Here is a 24,237-nt window from a genome sequence, read left to right on the forward strand (position 1 = left end):
TGTGGTTAGCTCTGGCCCTGCTCCTGCCCCAAGGACTATGGATGTGGGGGAGAAATCCACATGCTGCAGGCCTGTTTTGCCCCCGGTGGAATCTGATGATGAAGGCTCCTCTGACCAAGAAGACATGAGTGAAGGGGAGGAGGATAGTGTGGCAGACAGCTCAGAAGGAGATCAATTATCTAGCTCCACCTTGGATTCAGAACAAGAGTTAATGATACAGCCACGCATGCAGAGAGCGATGCATAGGCAACAACAACTGAGAGATTATTATCAAAGAAAATGAGGCCACCTGTGGTTGGGTGGGGCTGTGGTGATTAGTGAGGCTGCTATAAATAGCAGCCTGTGGGTTTGGCCATTGTGGAGGATTATCTGATCGTTGTGTTTTGTGACTGCTTTACTGACTTTGACCTTTTGTGTGCTGATTTTTCCCCGCTTTGAAACTAAACCAGAGCAGAGTGTGTTTCACTTTGTGAAAGAAGAAGGACTGTGAATTGCCTCACAGCTGCAAGCTAAGTATCACAGAACTGATAAGGGACTTGTACCAATTACCAGTTTGTTTGGAGATGAGTGCTCTTTGCTACACCAAAAGAGGGCTTAGTTTAAGTGAATTTTCATTATAAAGAACATTGTTTTGAATTTTCAAACATGTGTGTGTCTGAAATTTGTATCTGTGAATTTTCGGGAGGAGTCTACCAGAGAGCCCGACAGAACAGTGTGGAAGCAAAAAAATCACCAAAATCTCACTCGTGCGTGCGTCCCCTCACAAGATATTGCTTTCGCCGCATTCCTAGAAGCAAAAACATTCTGGGACATACACCCAACCCCATTGTCAGTTTGGCCCCACACTGCTTCTCCCAAAATGGCCCCTCGTCATTTTAATGAAACATTTACTTGAATTAAAAATAAAATGAAAACAAGGTTTGAGGTTTGACTGTGTGGGTGAAGAACAGAGAAATCTGACGGTTCTTTTTGTCCTTCCAGGACCCAATTGTCACGTGGATCCTTGCTCTCTAGTCAGCCCTCCCTGCTACTATGGCGGGACCTGCGTGGCTCAAGCTGAGGGGTTTTCATGCATCTGCCCCCCTGGATATGTGGGAGAAAGGTGTCAGGGGGTGGTGGATGCCTGCTTCTCCCAGCCTTGCCACCGGCCTGGGTCCCAGAGCTGCCAATCTGATGAACAGGGGTTTCACTGTCTCTGCCACCCTGGATATTCAGGTAAAGTGTTGGTTATGACCTATAAAGCCCTACATGGCATCAGACATAATATCTCTGGGACCGCCTTCTGCCTCACAAATCCCAGTGACCGATTAAGTCCCACTGAGTTGGCCTTCTCCGGGTCCCGTCGACAAAACAATGCCATCTGACAGGACCCAGGGGAAGAGCCTTCTCTGTGGGGGGCCCGGCCCTCTGGAATCAACTCCCCCCAGAGATTAGGACTGCCCCCGCCCTCCTTGTCTTTCGAAAGCTGCTAAAAACCCACCTATGTTGCCAGGCATGGGGGAAAAAAGCTTTCAACCGAAGTAAAAATTAAAACGAACTCTTTGGCACTGTGTTTGTTCTTCCCTCCAGGACTTCTGTGTGAATCAATGATTGACAGTTGCCAATCAAATCCTTGCCTTAATGGGGGAAGCTGCCGCGTGCTGCCCAAGAACCCTCTTGAATTCACCTGCCATTGTCCACAGGTATGAATGGGGTTGAGTACCAAAAAAAAAAGAGTAGAATTGAGGAGCAGAAGTCTTCCAATATTTGAGGGGCTGCCACAGTTGCTACTGGTTAGTGCAAAAAACCAGCATAATGGGCAAACCGGAAGTGCGTTTTCTGAACTTCCGGTTTGCCCGTTGTGCTGTTTTTTGCACTCCGGAGCTTCAGGAAGCTTTCCTGAACCCTCCAGAGTGCAAAAAACAGCCCATAGGCAAACCAGACGTGTGTTTTCCTAAACTTCTGGTTTGCCAATTTGGACATTTTTTTTCACCTACCAGGCTTTAGAAAGGCCTGTGCACATACACAGGACACAGCGTGGGTGTGTGCATGTGTGGAGGGAAGTTTTGGGTTTTCTTCCTAAGTGTAGGACCTTGCTTTTCTCTCCATTAAATTTCCTTTTGAGATTGTTCAATTCATCACCCAGACAGGAGGTCTAAGCTTAGGGAATGTTGAGTTTGTCCAGATATACACTCCACAGTCTGCGTTGGTTACCGATCAGTTTCCGGTCACAATTCAACGTGTTGGTTATGACCTATAAAGCCCTTCATGGCACTGGACCAGATTACCTCAGGGACCGCCTTCTGCTACACGAATCCCAGCGACCAGTTAGGTCCCACAGAGTGGGTCTTCTCCGGGTCCCATCAACTAAACAATGCCGCTTGGCGGGACCCAGGGGAAGAGCCTTCTCTGTGGCGGCCCCGGCCCTCTGGAACCAACTCCCCCCAGAGATTAGAATTGCCCCCACCCTCCTTGCCTTTCGTAAGCTGCTTAAAACCCACCTCTGCCACTAGGCATGGGGGAATTGAGATACTCTTTCCCCCTAGGCTTTTACAATTTTATGCATGGTATGTCTGTATGCATGTTTGGTTTTATAATAAGGGTTTTTAACTGTTTTAGTATTGGATTATTATTATATGCTGTTTTATTGCTGTTGTTAGCCGCCCCGAGTCTGCAGAGAGGGGCGGCATACAAATCCAATAAATAAAATAAATATATGCAATAAGACTCGTCAAGATACCAGAATTTATAGTGTGGCAATTTAAGAACCAGTGCTCAGAAATACCGAAGACACTTTTGTATGAAAACAGTAGTAAATAGTTTTACTCTTCCGTGCAAGTAAAATAACTTCAGTCTTCTATTTACAAGAACAAACTTTACGTTAGCTATATGCAGTACAGCTTACTTACATGTAGATACTAAACTAATCCAGGTTTCTCCATATCAACACTACAGCTCTAACTCAATAACTTAACTCAACTCAGACTGCTCCAGCCAGCCAACTAACAATATCACCACCACCAACAGCAGTCATTGTAAAGTTGCTTTGCATTTTATAACGCTCTGGCCCAATCAGATTGCAGTTTACACCCTATGACTTAGCATTCAACATGTTTACATCCTTCTTTTACCTTATATGGTAGCCTTTTGCCGCACGAATCCCAGCGACCGATTAGGTCCCACAGAGTTGGCCTTCTCCGGGTCCCGTCGACTAAACAATGTCGTTTGGCGGGTCCCAGGGGAAGAGCCTTCTCTGTGACGGCCCCGACCCTCTGGAACCAGCTCCCCCCTGAGATTAGAATTGCCCCCACCCTCCTTGCCTTTCGTAAACTCCTTAAAACCCACCTCTGTCATCAGGCATGGGAGAACTGAGATAAGTTCCCCAGGCCTACATTGTTTATGTATGTATTTATGTTGTGTGCATGTTTTTTTAAATTATGGGTTTTTAGTTTTAGTTATTAGATTTGTATTGTACATTGTTTTTCTATTACTGTTGTGAGCCGCCCCGAGTCTACGGAGAGGGGCGGCATACAAATTTAATAAATAAATAAATGAACGAATGAATGAATGAACGAACGAACGAACGAACGAACAAACGAACAAACGAACAAACGAACAAACGAACAAACGAACAAACTAACAAACTAACAAACTAACAAACTAACAAACTAACAAACTAACAAACTAACAAACTAACAAACTAACAAACTAACAAACTAACAAACTAACAAACTAACAATAAATAAATAAATAAATAAATAAATAAATAAATAAATAAATAAATAAATAAATAAATAATGGAATATCACCTAGGATTGAACTAATCCTTGACAGAGTTACTATCTGGTAAGAAGATGGGATACTTTTTGGTTGAGTAGGCCAAGGATCTGATTTAGCATAAGGTTGCTTCTGCATCCGCCCAAGAGCTAAGTGGGAAAAATTCTGAGGAGCCCCCTTATTGCTGGTTGACTTGTATGAAAATAATCCAGCAAGACTGAGAAAGGATCCCTTCCTCCACTCCAGGGTTACGATGGATCGACTTGTGATCTGCCCGCCCCATCTTGCGGGTCATCCTATTGTCACAATGGAGGGATCTGCATTGCCCGTCCATCTGGACCTCGATGCCTCTGCAAAGAAGGCTTCTCTGGGCCGGACTGCTACCAGACTCCATGTTCCTCAGCCTCCTGTCCTGCTGCCGCCAATGCCACCGCGCTCTCCAGATGCCCATCCTTGGCAGGCGATACTCACTGTGACCGGATCTGCAGCTCCCCAGAGACCAGCTGGGATGGGGGAGACTGTGCGTTGGGGTTGCTTGACCCTTGGAAGAACTGCCTGAAACGAGACTTGTGCCAGAGGGTTTTCCGAGATGGTCACTGCCAGCCGCCTTGTGACAACGAGGAGTGTCTGTATGATGGATTTGACTGCGTCCCACAGAAGGAATGCAAGTGAGTTATCCCCAGGTGGTAGCATGAGGGTGAGGGTGGGGTACCTGGGTGGGTGGTGCAGCCAGGAAAGGGACTCCCCTCAATCCTGCCGACAATGATCCCTGTAACATTAGAAAATGACACACGGCAATTGAAAACTGCTGCGCGCTGTTCTCTAGTGATGTGCGCGGGCGCGCAGTCGTGCAGCCTCTGATATTAGAAAATGATGCATGGCAGTTGGAAACTACTGTGCACCATTTTCTCATTACATGCATAGGTGCGCAACCGTGCAGCTGTGCAGCTTAGAGGGAATGTTGCAATTTAGGGTTTTAAAGTGTTAAGGTAAAGCTTGTGATACTGTTCATAGCCAAAAATAGTGTATTTACTTCCGCATCTCTACTTCGCGGAAATTCGACTTTCGCGGGCGGTCTCGGAACGCATCCCCCGTGAAAACTGAGAGAACACTGTAATAGCAATAGCACTTAGACTTATATACTGCTTCACAGCCCTCTCTAAGCAGTTTACAGAGAGTCAGCATATTGCCCCCAATAATCTGGGTCCTCGTTTTACCAACCTTGGAAGGATGGAAGGCTGAGTCAAATTTGAGCCTACTGAGATTCGATCTGCCAAATGTCTGGCAGCCGGTGATCAGCAGATGTAGCTTGCAGTACTGCACTCTAACCATGGCAACACCAAGGCCCCCAACAATCTGGGTCCTCGTTTTACCAACCTTGGATGGATGGAAGGCTGAGTCAAATCTGAGCCTGCTGAGATTTGAACTGCCAAATTGCAGGCCACCGGCAGTCAGCCGAAGTATCCTGCAGTACTGCACTCTAACTACTGCGCCAACACGGCTCTTGTAGAGGCTGGAATGGAAAGGATGTATGTCTGCCTTTTATGTAGTGCGCTCCCCATTAAGGACCCCTTCTCCTCAGCCCTTCTTACGCGCGATATTGTCGGGACCGCTTCTCAGACGGACACTGCGACCGAGGCTGCCACTCGGCATCCTGTGGCTGGGATGGTGGGGACTGCGCCTCTTCTGTTCCACCGGCAGAGTCCACGTTGGCGCTGGTGGTCCTGCTACCCCGGGAGAGGGTGACGGAGCTCTTGCATTCCCTGGTCATCGCCACGCGGGCAGAGCTACGGATACAACGGGATCGTCAGCACCGGGAACGGATTTACCCTTACACAGGGAAGGAAGAGCTGGGGAGCCAGAGCAACTGGACAGGGATTCGGACCAAAGATTTGGCAGAGACTGTCGGGTAGGATTTCTTATTTCTCTAAATAATTTTTATTTACATATAAACAATTAAACAGATAAACAATAACAACTAACAGTACATTGCATACAATACAGACAAAAAATTTAAAGACAAGCATATAGTATGTCTCCTCTCCCCTCCTGAGGCTGGCTCAATTGACAGCCTCCTTATTTTAATTTTTAGCGGTATTATTATATTATTTCTTATTTCTCATTGATAACTTTATCCGAAACTCCCTCGATATGCCTGCCACTGAAAGAAAAAATAAATAAAATCATGCATGGGATAGAAAAGGTGGATAGAGAAAAATTGTTTTCTCTATCACAAAATACTAGGACGAGGGGGCACTCCAGTAAAGGGCTACTAACATTTTTACTACCACACAGTGGGCGTGGCTTATGCAGGATGCCCTGCATTTTCTTTCAACATCTTTCAGTGCAAATTGGGTGTTGAGGGGTGGAGCTCCATTTTCACTACCCCACTGTGTTCCCCCTGTCCGGGCAGTAGCCCACCCCTGGGATACTCCCTAAATCTCATAGATCCGAAAGCGAGGACAAATAAAGGGAAATATTTCTTCACCCAGACAGTCTACGGAGAGGGGCGGCATACAAATCTAATAGATAGATAGATAGATAGATAGATAGATAGATAGATAGATAGATAGATAGATAGATGATAGATAGATAGATAGATAGATGATAGATAGATAGATAGATAGATAGATAGATAGATAGATAGATAGATAGATAGATAGATGATAGATAGATAGATGATAGATAGATAGATGATAGATAGATAGATAGATAGATGATAGATGATAGATAGATAGATAGATAGATGATAGATAGATGATAGATAGATAGATAGATAGATGATAGATAGATAGATGATAGATAGATAGATGATAGATAGATAGATAGATAGATGATAGATAGATAGATAGATGATAGATAGATAGATAGATAGATGATAGATAGATGATAGATAGATAGATAGATAGATGATAGATAGATAGATAGATAGATAGATAGATGATAGATAGATGATAGATAGATGATAGATAGATAGATAGATAGATGATAGATAGATAGATAGATAGATAGATAGATAGATAGATGATAGATAGATAGATAGATAGATTAGATAGATAGATAGATAGATAGATAGATAGATAGATAGATGATAGATAGATGATAGATAGATAGATAGATAGATAGATAGATAGATGATAGATAGATAGATGATAGATAGATAGATAGATGATAGATAGATAGATGATAGATAGATAGATGATAGATAGATAGATAGATAGATAGATAGATAGATAGATAGATAGATAGATAGATAGATAGATAGATGATAGGTAGGTAGGTAGGTAGGTAGGTAGGTTTATGGAATTCACTTCCAGAAGAGGTCGTGTCAGCTGTCAGCCTGGATAGCTTCAAGGCAGGATTAGACAGATTCATGGATGCCAAGTGTATCAGTGGTTATTGAAACGGATGTCCAAGTGCCGCCTCTATGTTGGTTGAGGCAGGCAGGATTCCCTTGAGTATCATTTGTTGGGGGTCAAGGGAAAGGGAGGGTCTTGCCTTCTCTTTCTGCTCAAGATCCCCATGGACAATTGGTGGGCCACTGTGTGACACAGAATGCTGGACTCGATGGGCTTTGGCCCGATTCAGAATGGCTCTTCTTATGTTCAGTCCTCATTTGATGACTACAATTAAGACCTGCAATTCAGTCATTAAGTGAAGTGGTTGCTAAGTGAGACCACAAGTGATTAATCTTTTCTTGGCTTTACAGATCTGCACAGGCTATAATTGACGGCAGGAGTATTTTCTTTTGTCTCTGTTTGTAACAATGTTCACTAAATTAAGAGGTTGCTAAGTGAGATCTACCGGTAGTTGAAAAATATCAATCCATGTTATGGAGATTCTCAGTCCTCCAAGTCATGGTTGTCCCAAAGGTGCTTTTTTCAAGAGTAGAATAGAATAGAGCTGGAAAAGACCTTCTAATCCAATCCTTGCTCAAACCAGAGGCCCTATACCAGTGATGGAGAACCTGTTTTTCCTTGGGTGCCGAAAGAGCGTGGGCGAGTGTTATCGTGCACGTGTGAGTGCCCATGCCCATAATTCAATGCCTGGGGAAAGCGAAAACAGCTTCCCCGTCCACTGGAGGCCCTTTGGAGGTCCTCTGGAGGCCAGAAACGGCCTATTTCCCAACTTCTGGTGGGCCCAGTAGGCTAGTGCTTTGCTCTCTCCAGGCTCCAAAGGCTTCCCAGTAGCTGGGAGAGGGTAAAATGCTCTCCCCCATCTCCCTGCAGGCTCTCTGGCAGCCAAAAATGCCCTCCCAGAGCCTCTGTGAGCCAAAAATCAGCTGGCCAGCACCCACATTCACATTGGAGCTGAGCTAGGGCAATAGCTTGGATGCCAGCAGATACGGCTCCGCGTGCCACCTGTGGCACCCATGCCATAGGTTCGCCATCACTGCCCTATACCATTTCAGACAAGTTACTGTCCAGTCTCTTCTTAATTGCTGTTCTGCTCAAAAACACACCCTAAAGTTCTGTTCCCAGGTCTATTTGACCCGAACCACAAATCGTTCATTTTAGGTACTTATATTTGGTCTTTTTGAAAGCTTTTTTCACTTGGAAACAAGTTTGAACATTTCTGCACACAATGAAATGAAAATTGAAATGAAAAAATTAATGCTTATTGGTTGATTTTGCTCATAAAATGCGCCCCCCCATTTTTGTGGGTTTTTTTCAATTTATAGATAGTTTTGCCTGCAAAATGCGTTCTATTTTACTAAAGTTGGTGTGGGAACAGAACAGCAGGGTTTTTAAAAACCTCCAGTGATGGAACAACCATAGCTTTGGGTGAAAGCTGTTCCACTGATTCAATTGTCCTCACTGTTAGGAAGTTACTGCTTAATTCCAGGTTGCTTCTATCCTTGGGTAACCCTTGTTTCTTATCCTTATGATGCTGGCATTTTGCAAAAGGAAGTGTTAGCTGCACCTCTTAAAGTTCCTGAGGTTGGGAAACACTGAACTAGTTAGAAGCCGTTCAAAAACTCACACAGATATCCAAAATTTCAGGAGGCAACTGGACTTTTCATTTATTTATTTATTTATTTATTTATTCATTTGTCCAATACACAAATACATAGGAAGAAAAATAGACATGTTGTAATATTTATTTATTTATTTATTTATTTATTTATTTATTCGGTTGGCGGGCCCCAGGGGAAGAGCCTTCTCTGTGGCGGCCCCGACTCTCTGGAACCAACTCCCCCCAGAGATTAGAACTGCCCCTATTCTCCCTGCCTTCCGTAAACTCCTTAAAACCCACCTTTGCCGTCAGGCATGGGGGAACTGAAACACCTCCCCCGGGCATGTTCAATTTATGCATGGTATGTTTGTGTGTGTGTTTGTTAGTAAATGGGGTTCTTTTTAAATCTTTTTAAATCTTTTAAATTTATTTGGATTTGTCATGAATTGCTGTATCTTGCTGTGAGCCGGCCCGAGTCTGCGGAGAGGGGCGGCATACAAATCTAAATAAATAAATAAATGAATGAATGAATGAATGAATGAATGAATGAATAAATAAATAAATAAATAAATAAATAAATAAATAAATAAATTTATTAGATTTGTATGCCGCCCCTCTCTGCAGACTCGGGTAAAGTGAACTTAGAGGAGAGGATATATAAAAGAAAGAAAATATATATGATAAGTGAGAGAAAGGAAAGACAATTGGACAGGGGACGAAAGGCACACCAGTGCACTTATGTACGCCCCTTACTGGCCTCTTAGGAACCTGGAGAGGTCAATCATGGAGAGTCTAAGGGAGAAGTGATGGGGGTTAGGGGTTGACACCACTGAATCCGGCAATGAGTTCCACGCTTTGATAACTCGATTGTTGAAATCATATTTTTTACAGTCAAGTTTGGAGCGGTTCGTATTAAGTTTGAATCTGTTTTGTGCTCTTGTGTTGTTGCGGTTGAAGCTGAAGTAGTCATTTGTTTTCTTTGAAGACATTTCACTTCTCATCCAAGAAGCTTCTTCAGCTCTGACTGGATGGTGGGGAATGGTCATTTGCATCCTTTTAGAGAGTCGTTGAGGCCACCTGGAGGTTTATCTGTGTCGTCCAGGTTGTCTCAACGACTCCCTAAAAGAATGCAGGTGACCAGCTGACTGCAAGGAATATACATTCTTCTACTACCTAACATCCAGTCGGAGCTGTAGAAGCTCTGAAAAAAACATCTTTGGGACAATCAGGGCCTGGATGACTGAGAATCTCCATATACGCATGGACAATGAAGTTCGTAGGCCCTAGTTAAATGCAGTTACGATAAAGTTCAGGTCAACTTTTATTTCAGGATTTCATCATTCTCAGTAATTCATAAAGAGCAATGCTCTTTATAAATAGATAAATCTTGATATCGTTTTCCAAGCAAGGCTGTCTTAATATGATGGGCACTTGCCTGTGGGCCGCCAAGCATATAGACCCCATACTAATCTGTGTATGTTAATCTTTCAATACACCTTGTATCATATAAATACAGAAACTTTATGGCTTACTGAATATTATTGTGTTTATTCAAGCCTCATGTAAGTAAGCCTATTTTTAATGTTTCAACATCGATTTTGTTGGACGTGCCAATAAAATAAATATATCTGTAATTTTACCTAGCAATTACATTTTTATTCCTGTGAGTAGTTGTCATAGGGCCCAGTACACTGCTTTGCCCGGGGCCTATAATGCTGATAATAATGATAATGATAATGATGATGATGATGATGATAATAATAATAATAATAATTATTATTATTATTATTATTATTATTATTATTATTTATTAGATTTGTATGCCACCCCTCTCCGCAGACTCGGGGCGGCTCACAACAATAATAAAACAGTGTACAATGAACAAATCTAATATTTAAAAGAAAATATCTAAGATGGCCCGGTTTCCAAGTACAGTGCTGTAAAATACAGTATTACAAAACTTCACCTCTGTAGGGAGCCTACAGAAATCTTCTCTAAATATGGTTGAAAAATCCCACCACTCTGATTGCTCTGCGTTTGAGTGATAGAGGAAGTAATTACAGGAAAATATAGCCACTGTACAGTCTATCAAACATCTTGGTTTCTTCTTCTGTCCTGCAGATATACCGTCTTCCTGGTTGTGGACGGGAACTCGTGCCAAGGGAAATGCCCCACTTCTGCCAAATCCACCCTGAACCTTTTGGGCTCCTTAATGGCCAAAGAAGTGTTGTCATCCTTGATCCCGCACCAAATGGTAGCAGCCTGGCTTGAAGCTGTAGAAAATGGTATGTGTGAACACAATATAACTTTCTGAGAGGGGGGGAGGGAGGGAGGAAGAAGGTGTGACATGTTGTTCTGCCCCAGCTAAGAACATAGCAAAACACAGTTTGTTTGAATTTATTTTTAATCAATAGCCTTATGACAATCATTAAGTGTTGTACCACCTGATTCTAGACAACTGTATCTTTTTCCTCTATGTACACTGAGAGCATATGCACCAAGACAAATTCCTTGTGTGTCCAATCATACTTGGCCAATAAAGAATTCTATTCTATTCTATTGACTACTAATAACTGTCTTAGTAGAGGTTTTTCACACACACACACACACACACACACACACACACACACAAACTTAAAGGCAGTATTTTCTTGCAAAAGCCCAACTGTTAATTAGTCATCATTAACAGTTGGCATAAGTTCATAAAACCTTAAATCATAGAATAGCAATTATTTATTTATTTTATTTTATTTTATTTATTTGTTTGTTTTGTCTAATACACAATAATACACAATAATAATAGAGGATATATACGAGTAGATTGTATCAAAGAAAGTATGGAAGAGAAATATAGGAGTAAAATATAACTAGAGAGAATAGCAGAAAATATAAGAGATACAAGAGATACAAGAGATATAATGGATAGAAGAGATAGTAGAGAAGATATAGGAGATATAGGAGAGACTATAGGACAGGGGACGGTAGGCATTCTGGTGCACTTATGTACGCCCCTTAATTAGTCTTTAATAGATTACAAAGTTTGGCAAAATGCCCAGGAGTTGTCTTCAAATAACAAACTGAAGCAAATACCGTAAGCGAAATGGAAGTGATCTAAGATCTGTAGTGTAAATCAGCAGCCCCCAATCTTTGGGGCGCCAGGAAAGTTGTGAAAAGTTGTTTTTCTGCCAACTGGAGGATATTAAAGTTTGTTGCAGAAAAATCAATTTCCAGAAGCACACACAGATGACTGATTCAGCTGAATTCATTAACTTCTTTAGAATAGAATAGAATAGAATAGAATAGAATAGAATAAATTTTTTATTGGCCAAGTGTGATACACAAGGAATTTGTCTTGGTGCATATGCTCTCAACGTACATAAAAGAAAAAGATAAATTTGTCAAGAATCATGTGGTACAACAGTTCATGATTGTCATAGGGGTCAAATAAGCAATGAAGAAACAATCAATATTAATAAAAATCTTAGGATATAAGCAACAAGTTATAGTCATACAGTCCTAAGAGGGAGGAAAAGGATTATAGGAATGATGAGAAAAACTAGTAGAATAGAAGTGCAGATTTAGTAGACATAGTAGCAGATGAATTTACAATACCATTAGCAGAGTTCTTCAATGTAGTTACAAGTAAACACAAGCAGGAGAGTTAGTTTCATTTCAGCAGAGTAGACAAGCACAGAGTGGACAGAGAGCAGAGTGGACCTGGAGCCACGCCCATCCTTAAGCTTAAGTATTCAGTTTCAATTCTCTGCACAGACTCAAAAGTTGTTAGCTCCCATTGGTTGACTTAGTTGCTATGGCCTATTCATTGACTGACCTTGTTACTATTGGCTCTCCCAGTTCATGAATATCTTAACAGAGGGGTCCTTGGTTTCATGTGCTGCCTGCACCCCACAGATGGGGGCTTCGCTTGTTTATGTGGGTCCGATTTCTGGCCTGCAACGGACCAGTGCTGGGGATTGGGGACCCCTGATGTAGATGGGTTCAAAAATGGGGGCAACAGGGAAGAGAACGAAACGGATATTTGACAATCTTCCTTTTCCTTCAACCAGATTCCCAGGCCTCCGTCTCCCATTTTTCTGGGCCTCTCATTTATTGTGTGGGTGTTGGGGCTCTTGTGCTAGCTCTGGTGATCTTTATTGGGGTGTGGAGAATCCGCCGACCTCAGCATCGGGAGCATGGATCTCTTTGGCTCCCGCCAGGATTTTCACCCCGCCAAGGCAAGAAACGTCGCTGTCGACGGGATCCAGTGGGTGAAGATGCGATCAGACTGAAGTGAGCATTGAAAAAATGAATCGGGGGCTTTGCTTTGAATGGAGTATAGGTTGTCCTTGATTTATGACAGCAATTGGGGCCAGAATACCCATTGCTAAGATATACAGTCATAAAGCATGACATCTCACGAATCCCAGCAACCGGTTAGGTCCCACAGAGTGGGCCTCCTCTGGGTCCCGTCGACTAAACAATGTCGTTTGGCAGGACCCAGGGGAAGAGCCTTCTCTGTGGCGGCCCCGACCCTCTGGAACCAGCTCCCTCCAGAGATTAGAATTGCCCCCACCCTCCTTGCCTTTCGTAAACTCCTTAAAACCAACCTCTGCCGTCAGGCATGGGGGAATTGAGACATCTACCCCGGGCCTATATAGTTTATGCATGGTATGCTTGTGTGTATGTTTTCTTTTTAATAAAATTTTGATTTCTATCCTTTTTTTCCCTTCTGGGCTCTGGGTATGTTTTTCCTATCACAATAAATGAGGTTGAATGTGAATAATAATAATAATAATAATAATAATAATAATAATAATAACAACAACAACAACAATAATAATAATTTAGATTTGTATGCCCCCCCTCTCTGTGGACTAATTTTAGAAGATAATTATGTCCTATAGTAAGCCTAGTCAATATCATCAGCAAAACATATCTTTGGGGAAGACAGAACCCAAAGCATTTATATAATACAGTGTTCCCTCGATTTTCGCGGGTTCGAACTTCGCGGAAAATCTATACCACGGTTTTTCAAAAATATAAATTAAAAAATATTTTGCAGTTTTCCCCCCCTATACTATGGTTTTTCCTGCCCGATGATGTCATATATCATCACCAAACTTTCGTCCACCTTTAACACATCCCCCGCGGAAATCGAGGGAACACTGTAGTAGCAAAAATAAAACTACAACTAATGACTTAATATTTCTGGTAATTTAAAGAAGAAAGTGATTTTTTTTTCCTGTGAGGAAGGAAATATACATATATATATATATATTATCAGGGGCTGATTAAGTCTTTTAGGCAGGTTTATATTTCTTTTCTCTTTTTTTTGGTGGTGGAAGAAAAGTAGACGAGTCATCAAGAATGTTCTAAGTTTCCCAGATTTAGATGTGAGCAGCTTCCATGTGAAAAGTCTCCAGTGACGGTCACAGGAAGGGGCATCCACTGTTTGGAGCTGGTGCCAGCCAAAGAGAGTAATGATTTAGATGGACAAATTGATTTGGCCTAGATTAAGGTGGCTTCAAATCTTCTATTAATCCAACGTTTCTCAACCCTGGCTACTTTAAAACATGTGGACTTTAACTCCCAAAATTCCCCAGCCAACATGCTGAGTTGAAGTCCACGTGTCTTAAAGTAGCCAAGGTTGAGAAAATAGTACTGTACTGGCCCCATTCCATGGATAAAAGCTGACCGAAATAGTAGAATTCTTCTTCCAACATGGCAAGCCCTAAATGGCATGGGACCAGGTTACCTACAGGACAGCCTCCTGCCGCACGAATCCCAGCGACTGGTTAGGTCCCACAGAGTCGGCCTCCTACAGGTCCCTAGGTCCTGCCAAGTGACAATGTCACTTGGCAGGACCTAGGGGAAGGGCCTTCTCTGTGGGGGCTCCAGGCCTCTGGAATCATCTCTCCCCGGGGATTCGTACTGCCCCCACCTTTCTTGCCTTCCGAAAGAGCCTAAGGACTCACCTATGCTGCCAATCTTGGGGTTATTAGACTCCGCCCCCTGGCCTATGAATGTATAATGAGTTTGTATGGATGGATATGTGTGTATTTCAATAGTTCTTTCCCCTAGTTTTTAAATGTAACTTTTTAAAATGTAACTTTTAATTCAAATTAACTATATCTCTATGTATACTATCTTTTTATATGTTGTAAGCTGCCCCGAGTCTTCGGAGAGGGGCAGCATGTAAATCTAATTAATAATAATAATAATAATAATAATAACAACAACAACAGCAGCAACAACAACAACAATCAATATGCTGGCTCTGTTAACAACAACAACAGCAATAATAATAATAATAATAATAATAATAATAATAATATGCTGGCTCTGTTAAAAAGTACCATTGCTAACATGTTGTAAGGTCTAAGGAGAAGAGTGGCATAAAAAAATCGAATATATAAATTAATAATTAAATGAATAATAATAATAATAACAGCAGCAGCAACAACAACAACAACATTCTGCATTACATCTGCAGACCACAAGCAAATTTAGGAGTCGGTGGAAATCACAGTATGTGGGGGGCTGTCTATCAGCTTCTGTGGCTCACGGGAACTGCTCTGTTCTGGCATTCATAAAACAACAATCTTCTCACTTTTTTTTTTCTTTTTGCTCTCCTCGCAAACACAGGCCAACAAAACTCAGTACCGAATTTGCAGAAGATCACGACACCTTCTCCAACCCCCATTTCGATGAGACTTTGAACCCCAAAGATATGCAGGTACTTATAGGGATTGTGGGCAACGTCCATCCCACAGATGTTTTTTGGGAGGTTCTCTTCACAATCATGTCTTCTGTGCAGGAGGATCTTGATTCTGTCCCGGTCTCCAATCAAGGCCACGTAAAAACGAAGACACAGACGTTAGGCAATGTTGCGGTCCCAATCCAGAGGAAAGATACCAGGCAGAAAGCAGCCAGAAATCAAGAGCCAGGTAAAAGAAAAAACCTAATTAATAACGGAGAATTCTTGCAGCTCGGGAATTCATGTGACAATCCTTGGTGCTCTCTGAGCTTGGTTGTTTTTTTTCAGACGTTTCATCCCCAAACTAGCTAACATCATCAGTGCTAGTAAGGAAGGGAGCTTGTTCTCAGTTTATATTCTAGTGTCTTGCCCTGTCAGTGTTGGTGGGAGTGATGTTGGAATGGGCTTTGGTTGAGCTGTTTGCTGTTGGCTTGTTTGCCAGTTCAACAATCCAAGAAGTAACCAATAGCCCAACCAAGGAACTTTCTGTCTAGAGAATTCTGGGAGTTGAAGTCCCGACTTCTCAAAATTGTGTAGGTTGAGACACTGTCAAGGAGAGAAGCAACCTGGGATTAAGGAGAAACTTCCTAACAAAGAGGACAATTAACTAATGGAATAATTTGGGTCCTGAACTTGTAGGTGCTTCATCGCTGGAGGTTTTTAAGAAAAGACTGGACAGCCACCAGCCTGAAATGGTATAGGGCAGGGGTAGGCAAAGTTGGCACTTCTATGACATGTGGACTTCAACTCCCAGAATTCCTGAGCTAACATGATTCTTGGAGTTGAAGTACCCATGGTATAGGGTAGTGATGGAGAACCGATGGCACAGGTGGCAGGCGGAACCATATCTGATGACACACGAGGCATTGTCCTATGTTAGTTCCAGTGCTCAGGTTCCATGCTCTAGCGTTTCTGAACTTCTGATTGGCCCATTTGGCCGTTTTTGCCATCTCAGGGTTCAGGAGGCTTTCCTGTGCACATGCAGAGGGAGATATTTATTAATTTTATTTATTTATTAATCAGATTTGTATGCCGCCCCTCTCCGTAGATTAGGGGCGGCTAACAGCAATAATTATACAACGTAAACAAATCTAATATTTAAGTTAATTTTTAAAAACCCAATTTAAGAAACCAATCATACATACTGACATACCATGCATAAATTTTATAAGCCTAGGGGGAGGGAAAGTCTCAATTCCCCCATGCCTGACGACAGAGGTGGGTTTTAAGGAGCTTACGAAAGGCAAGGAGGGTGGGGGCAACTCTGATATTTGGGGGGAGTTGCTTCCAAAGGGTCGGGGCCACCACAGAGAAGGCTCTTCCCCTGGGTCCTGCCAAACGACATTGTTTAGTTGACGGGACCCGGAGAAGGCCAACTCTGTGAGACCTAACTGGTGGCTGGGATTCGTGTGGCAGAAGGCGGTCCCGGAGATAATCTGGTCCGATGCCATGAAGGGCTTTATAGATCATAACCAACACTTTGAATTGTGACCGGAAACTGATCGGCAACCAATGCAGACTGCGGAGTGTTGGTGTAACATGGGCATATTTGGGAAAGCCCATGATAGCTCTCGCAGCTGCATTCTGCACGATCTGAAGTTTCCGAACACTCTTCAAAGGTAGCCCCATGTAGAGAGCGTTACAGTAGTCGAGCCTAGAGGTGATGAGGGCATGAGTGACTGTGAGCAGTGAGTCCCGGTCCAAGTAGGGCTGCAACTGGTGCACCAGGCGAACCTGGGCAAACGCCCCCCTCGCCACAGCTGAAAGACGGTTCTCTAATGTGAGCTGTGGATCGAGGAAGACGCCCAAGTTGCGGACCCTCTCTGAGGGGGTTAGTGATTCCCCCCCCAGGGGGGGTTGTGAAGGTTGTGTACATGTGCTTGGGGGGAGAGCATTGCATTATGGGTGTCAGCACATGTGTGTGCTTCCTTTTGGCACCCAAGCCAAAAAAGATTCACCATCACTAGCATAGGGCCTCTTGCTTGAGCTGAATTTTGGACTACCATAAAGAAGATCTCCAAGGTCCCTTCCAGATCTATTCTGATTGATTAGTTGATTGACACTGCTCTAATCCGCTTTGTGATCCAGCCTATTGGGCAAACCCAGGGAATTCAAGAACCAAAGGAAGGGTTGTGCAACCTGGGTGAATATGCAGCACACCCAAAGTTGCGGCAGCTTTTTGCTGATGGTTTTATATATCTGACCAAGCCACTTACATATTTCATTGTCCTGCTCAGTGGCCTAGGAAGAAGAACATCATAGAAACATAGAAGACTGACGGCAGAAAAAGACTTCATGGTCCATCTAGTCTGCCCTTATACTATTTCCTGTATTTTATCTTAGGATGGATCTATGTTTATCCCAGGCATGTTTAAATTCAGTTACTGTGGATTTACCAACCACGTCTGTTGGAAGTTTGTTCCAAGCATCTACTACTCTTTCAGTAAAATAATAATTTCTCACGTTGCTTCTGATCTTTTGTGAGCCGCCCCGAGTCTACGGAGAGGGGCAGCATACAAATCTAATAAATGAATGAATGAATGAATGAATGAATGAATGAATAAACAAACAAACAAACAAACAAACAAACAAACAAATAAATAAATCTTTCCCCCAACTAACCTCAGATTGTGTCCCCTTGTTCTTGTGTTCACTTTCCTATTAAAAACACTTCTCTCCTGAACCTTCTTTAACCCATTGACATATTTAAATGTTTCAATCATCAACTTGCTTCCCCCTCCAAAAACTCAAATTGTGTTTACATTTGAATTATTTTCTTTGTATTTCCCACAAAGTAGACTGAACAGGGGTATCTTCTGTAAAACTAGGATTATTTAGTTCAATTAGATGAGATCAGATCGTATCTCACTTGCCTAAGGGCATTGGGGTTTCTTTCTTTGCGGGTGGATTTCAGATGGCACTTTGTTGGTTTTTATTGCTGTTGGCAAAGTTCGGGAAATTGGCAGCCACAATGTTGCATAGTTTTCAAGAACAAATTGCCAAGCGTGTATACTTCAAACAGCCAGAGTAGCAAATGATTTTGTTCACTCCCCAGACTGGATAAGAGATTTTGGCTTAGAGCCACATGGGAAACAAACTACTTGTGGTTTATAATTTAGGGGTTTTGGCTGAGCTTTCCATGAAGTAAGATACAGGGAGTTCTTGATTTAGAAGCACAGAATATTTATTGCTAAACAAGGCGTTTGAGTCATGGCCAATTTTACAACCTTTTTTGCCTGTTGTTGTTATATAATTCACTGCAATTGTTAAGTGAATCTGGCTTCTCCCCATTGATTTTGCTTGTCGGGAGCCTGCTTGCTTCTATTTCTACAGTGACCATATTTTGTTGGAAAAATTATCGAAGTGTGGAACTCATTACCGGACTCAATTGTGTCAACCCCTAACCCCCAACATTTCTCCCTTAGTCTCTCCACGATTGACCTCTCCAGGTTCCTAAGAGGCCAGTAAGGGGCGTACATAAGTGCACTGGTGTGCCTTTCGTCCCCTGTCCAATTGTCTTTCCTTTCTCTCACTTATCATATATATTTTCTTTCTTTCATATATCCTGTCCTCTAAGTTCATTTTTACCCTTATATATATTACTACATGTCTATTCTTCTTCCTATGTATTTGTGTATTGGACAAATGAATAAATAAATAAATAAATAAATTAAAACAAACAAACCTGAAAAATAGACAAATCTGAGTTTGTAAAAATTTTAAAAAATTAAACATTCGTGTTTTTATAATTTTGCTTTAAAAAGAAAAACTGAAGAACAAAAGCAAAAAGTTACAGTAGCACTGAATAAAGAGACTTATAACTATTTTTCACACTTATGACCATTGCAGCATCCCATGGTCACATGATCAAAATTCAGACACTTGGCAACTAACTCATATTTATGGCATAGTCCTGAGGCAGGCATCGGTTCCAATTTTTTTACTACCAGCTCTGTGGGCGTGGCTTGTTTTGTGGGTGTGACCAGGATGTCAGGGGCATAGTTTCAGATGGACATGTCTTGGTGGTCAGGTGACTGAGTGGGTGTGGCCAACTTGTAAAATGTGGTGAAACTCACCTAATGCTTAAAAAACTTTAAAAAATTTAGGCTCAATTGTGGTTGTAAGTTTTTTCTTTCTTTCTTTCTTTCTTTCTTTCTTTCAGTTCTTCCTACTTTCCTTTCTTTTTCCTTTTCTTTTTTCCTCCTTTCCTTTTTCCTCCTTTCCTTTTTCCTCCTTTCCTTTCCTCCTCCTTTCCTTTTTTCCTTTTATTTTTCCTTTTCCTTTTTTTCCTTTCCTTCTCTTCCCTCCCTCCCTCCCTCTTTCTTTCTTTCTTTCTTTCTTGTCTCTCTCTCTCTCCTTCCTTACATACTTTGAGTTCAAATGAGGTTCATAAGTCAAAGACTACCTGTAAGAGACAATTTTGGGGAAAGGGAAAGTAGGAGAAAGAAAAGAATAATTTAAGAGGTAGCAGAGGGAAACTCAGATGTCTGTTGTTATACACTATAACAATAGGATCAAATTAATGTTACCCCAGTCCTTCTTTTAATTAAACTAGACTTAATGGACTCAATCTGTATAGTCTGGAGGACAGAAGGAAAAGGAGGGACATGATTGAAACATTTAAATATGTTAAAGGGTTAAATAAGGTCCAGGAGGGAAGTGTTTTTAATAGGAAAGTGAACACAAGGACAAGGGGACACAATCTGAAGTTAGTTGGGGGAAAGATCAAAGGCAACATGAGAAAATATTATTTTACTGAAAGAGTAGTAGATCCTTGGAACAAACTTCCAGCAGACGTGGTTGGTAAATCCACAGTAACTGAATTTAAACATGCCTGGGATAAACATATATCCATTGTAAGATAAAATACAGGAAATAGTATAAGGGCAGACTAGATGGACCATGAGGTCTTTTTCTGCCGTCAGTCTTCTATGTTTCTATGTTTCTATGACATACCCAGTTCCTGCAACTGTTCTTCATATGTTTTAGCCTCCAGCCCCCTAATCATCTTTGTTGCTCTTCTCTGCACTCTTTCTAGAGTCTCAACATCCTTTTTACATCGTAGCGACCAAAACTGAGTGCAGTATTCCAAGGGTGGCCTTACCAAAGCCTTATAAAATGGTATTAACACTTCACAATTATCTTGATTCTATCCTCTTCTTAATACAGCCTAGAACTGTGTTGGCTTTTTTGGCAGCTGCTGCACACCGCAGGCTCATATTTAAATGGTTGTCGACTAGGACTCCAGGATTCCTCTCACAGTTGCTACTATTGAGAAATTAGAATCAGAATGCTCTCTACTCAAAACCATTCAAAGTTGGCTAAAGATTGCAAACCGCGCTAAAACAGCCAATCTTATCTTCATGGATGCTTCATGGACGCTCTTTATGCTTCCAGTTTGTGGCCTGACTCCACCAATGTCCTTGGCTTGTTCTTCCGGGTTGAAGGTGGAGAGTTCTTGGACAGACAAGCAAATGGAGAACTTCGGAGAGACCCCTCTTCACTTAGCAGCTCGATACTCTCGCGCAGATGCTGCCCGCAGACTACTGACCGCTGGAGCCGATGTGAACGCCCGGGACCAATGGGGACGAACTCCCTTGCACAGCGCCATAGCAGCTGATGCTTTGGGGGTATTCCAGGTCAGAAAAAGAGAAAATAGTATTAATATAATATGAAACAGATTGGTGTGTGTATTTGTGTGTGTGTGTGTGTATATAAGCTGGGGCTTTGTTCCCCTTAGCCCTTAGCCTAAAGATGACAAGTGGAACCTCGTTGAAGTGTACCTATACACGTGAAAATCTATGAAAACATATATAGTGGTCTCCCTTCCTTTTCGTTATCAGCAAAAAATATGTTAAACACACACACACACACACACACACACATATACACTGCTCAAAAAAATAAAGGGAACACTTAAACAACACAATATAACTCCACGTAAATCAAACTTCTGTGAAATCAAACCGTCCACTTAGGAAGCAACACTAATTGACAATCAATTTCACATGCTGTTGTGCACATTCAACTTTGTACGGAACAAAGTATTCAATGAGAATATTTCATTCATTCAGATCCAGGATGTGTTCTTTGAGTGTTCCCTTTATTTTTTTGAGCATATATATGAGGTTTTTTCCTGTTGAATTCATTATCAGCAAAACTATGTTATATTTGTGTGTGTCACATGTTTTTGCAGAATTTCAGCCTTGTTCTGGCCTCATCAGCTAGCCATACCCTCACTGGGACTTGAACTTGCAGCCTTTGCCTTGTAAGGCAGAGAATTAACCTCTAGGCTACAGTATCCAATCCCTTCAGCTCTGTACCAGGGAAGGGTTAAATTTTTTTGTGTGTCGAATCACCCTGGTATATTGAAGGAGCATCACAGCTTCCTTTTTGTATACACATACTGTATATATAACCATATATATATATATAATATAGATAGATATATAATATAGATATATAACTATATATAACTATATATATGTATCACATGTTTTTGCTGAATTTTTAAAATTAAGGGAGACTGGGGTAGCGCTATTTCGGCCTAAATACAGAATATAGTTTGTTGGCTATGAATGAACTGCCTTGAAATGGCCCTGGGTTGGGCCTAGAGGCAAAAAGGAGCTGTGACGTTCCTTCAATATACCAGGATATATATGAAATTTTAAAATTAAGGGAGACTGGGATGGTACCATTTCGGCCTTGTTCTGGCCTCATCAGCTAGCAACACCCTTACTGGGATTTGATCCGGCAGCTTCTGCCTTGTAAGGCAGAGAATTAACCTCTAGGCCAGTGATTTTCAACCTTTTTTGAGCCGCGGCACATTTTTTACATTTACAAAACCATGGGGCACATTGAGGGGGGGGGGCTAAAAAAAGTTTGGACAAAAAAGTATCTCTCTCTTCCCCCCTTTTGCTCTATTTCTCTCTCCCTCCCTCTTTCTCTCCCTCTTTTTTCTCTCTCTCTCTCTCCATCCCTTTCTTCCTTCGCTCCTCTTTTTTGCTCTCTTTCTCTCTCCCTCCCTACCTCCCTCTATGTCTTTCTCTCTCCCACCTTCTCTCCCTCCCTCCCTCTCTTTCTCTCTCTCTTTCTTTCTTTCTCTCTTGCTCTCTCTCTTGCTTGTTTTCTCTCTCATTCTCTTTCTTTCTCTCTCTCTTGCTTTCTCTCTCTTTCTTGCTTTCTCTCTCTCTCTCTTTCTTTCTCTCTTTCTTTCTTTCTTTCTCTTTTGTTTTCTTTCTCTCTCTCTTGCTTCCTTGCTTTCTCTCCCTCTTGCTCTTTCTCTCTCTCTCTCTTGTTTTCTTTCTCTCTCTGAGCTTCGCGGCACACCTGACCATGTCTCACAGCACACTAATGTGCCGCGGCACACTGGTTGAAAAACACTGCTCTAGGCCACCAGACCTGATCCCTTCAGCTCTGTCATATATATGACTTAATAATCAGTCACTTAACGACTGATTGAAATTGCAGTGGAACACCCAAAAGTGGGAGGAACCAAGTCATTAATAGTGGGATTCAAAATATTTTACTACTGATTCTGTGGGCATGGCTTGGTGGACATGGCAGGGCAAGGTTACTGGAAAATCCCCATTTCTTCCTGATCAGCTGGGACTCGGGAGGCAGAGAATAGATGGGAGTGGGGCCAGCCAGAGGTGGTATTTACTAGTTCTCCGAACTGCTCACAATTTCCACTACCAGTTCAAAGTCATAAGATCATAAGTCAAGGACTACCTGCAATTTGATTTTCCACGTAGAATAAATGCCCAAATGAAAAAATTTGCTGAAAATTGAGATTAGCTCCTCATGAGTGGGTCTTCTCCGGGTCCCGTCAACCAAACAATGTCGCTTGGCGGGACCCAGAGGAAGAGCCTTCTTTGTGGCGGCCCCGACCCTCTGGAACCAACTCCCCCCAGAGATTAGAATTGCCCCCACCCTCCTTGCCTTTCGTAAGCTGCTTAAAACCCACCTCTGCCGCCAGGCATGGGGGAACTAAGATACACTTTCCCCCTAGGCCTTCACAATTTTATGTATGGTATGTTTGTATGTATGATTGGTTTTTATATAATGGGTTTTAACTGCTTTTTTAGTATTGGATTTTGTTGTACTGTTCTACTGCTGTTGTTAGCCGCCCCGAGCTTGCGGAGAGGGGTGGCATACAAATCCAATAAATAATAATAATAATAATAATAATAATAATAATAATAATAATAATGAGGTCAGATGATTTAGCAGTCAAACCTCACCCCTCAAACATTGTATTCTTTGTGCTTGTGTTTCCTGATGGTTCAAAATGGCTTCCCTCAGATCCTTCTCCGACAGAGACAGACAGAGCTGGATGCTTCGGCAGACGATGGCACCACCCCTCTCATTCTTGCCACACGGCTTGGGGTCGAAAATATGGTGGAAGAGCTGGTGGCCAATCACACGGACATCCATGCCATAGATAAGAGAGGTGAGATTCAAGATGCTGGCTGAGCTATAAGTTGAGATAGGGTTAGTAACAAAAACTGTGGTGGAAAAGACCAAGGAACTGCAATTCTGAGATCTGAACATTTCTGACTAAGAAAGAAAAATACAGTGGTACCTCTACTTAAGAACTTAATTCGTTCCGTGACCAGGTTCTTAAGTATGTTCTGCCGACGTGTCCCAACCGCCCGTAATTACAGGGTAATTAGTCCAGAAAGACACACGATAGAAGGAAAACCAAAAGTCTTTATCAACAGAAAAGCAGAAAAAAACTCCCTTTTTAAATGTCAAAGGGATTTTCT

The 24,237-nt window shown here is 42.1% G+C and overlaps 1 protein-coding gene across 1 annotated transcript in view; it reads left to right on the top strand.

Moving 5' to 3' along the window:
- The window catches only part of NOTCH4 (notch receptor 4), a 72,829-nt gene that overhangs the window by 45,581 nt on the left and 3,011 nt on the right, over window positions 1-24,237 (top strand). The window contains exons 15-24 of the mRNA XM_070744123.1: window positions 982-1,215; window positions 1,570-1,682; window positions 4,003-4,424; window positions 5,339-5,665; window positions 10,834-10,997; window positions 12,780-13,002; window positions 15,358-15,448; window positions 15,530-15,659; window positions 20,867-21,108; window positions 23,774-23,921. Of these exons, the coding sequence (XP_070600224.1) occupies window positions 982-1,215; window positions 1,570-1,682; window positions 4,003-4,424; window positions 5,339-5,665; window positions 10,834-10,997; window positions 12,780-13,002; window positions 15,358-15,448; window positions 15,530-15,659; window positions 20,867-21,108; window positions 23,774-23,921 (2,094 nt within the window). The remainder of the gene's footprint in view (window positions 1-981; window positions 1,216-1,569; window positions 1,683-4,002; window positions 4,425-5,338; window positions 5,666-10,833; window positions 10,998-12,779; window positions 13,003-15,357; window positions 15,449-15,529; window positions 15,660-20,866; window positions 21,109-23,773; window positions 23,922-24,237) is intronic.

This window comes from Erythrolamprus reginae, chromosome 2 (genome assembly GCF_031021105.1).
Source record: "Erythrolamprus reginae isolate rEryReg1 chromosome 2, rEryReg1.hap1, whole genome shotgun sequence".
Lineage (NCBI taxonomy): Eukaryota > Metazoa > Chordata > Lepidosauria > Squamata > Dipsadidae > Erythrolamprus > Erythrolamprus reginae.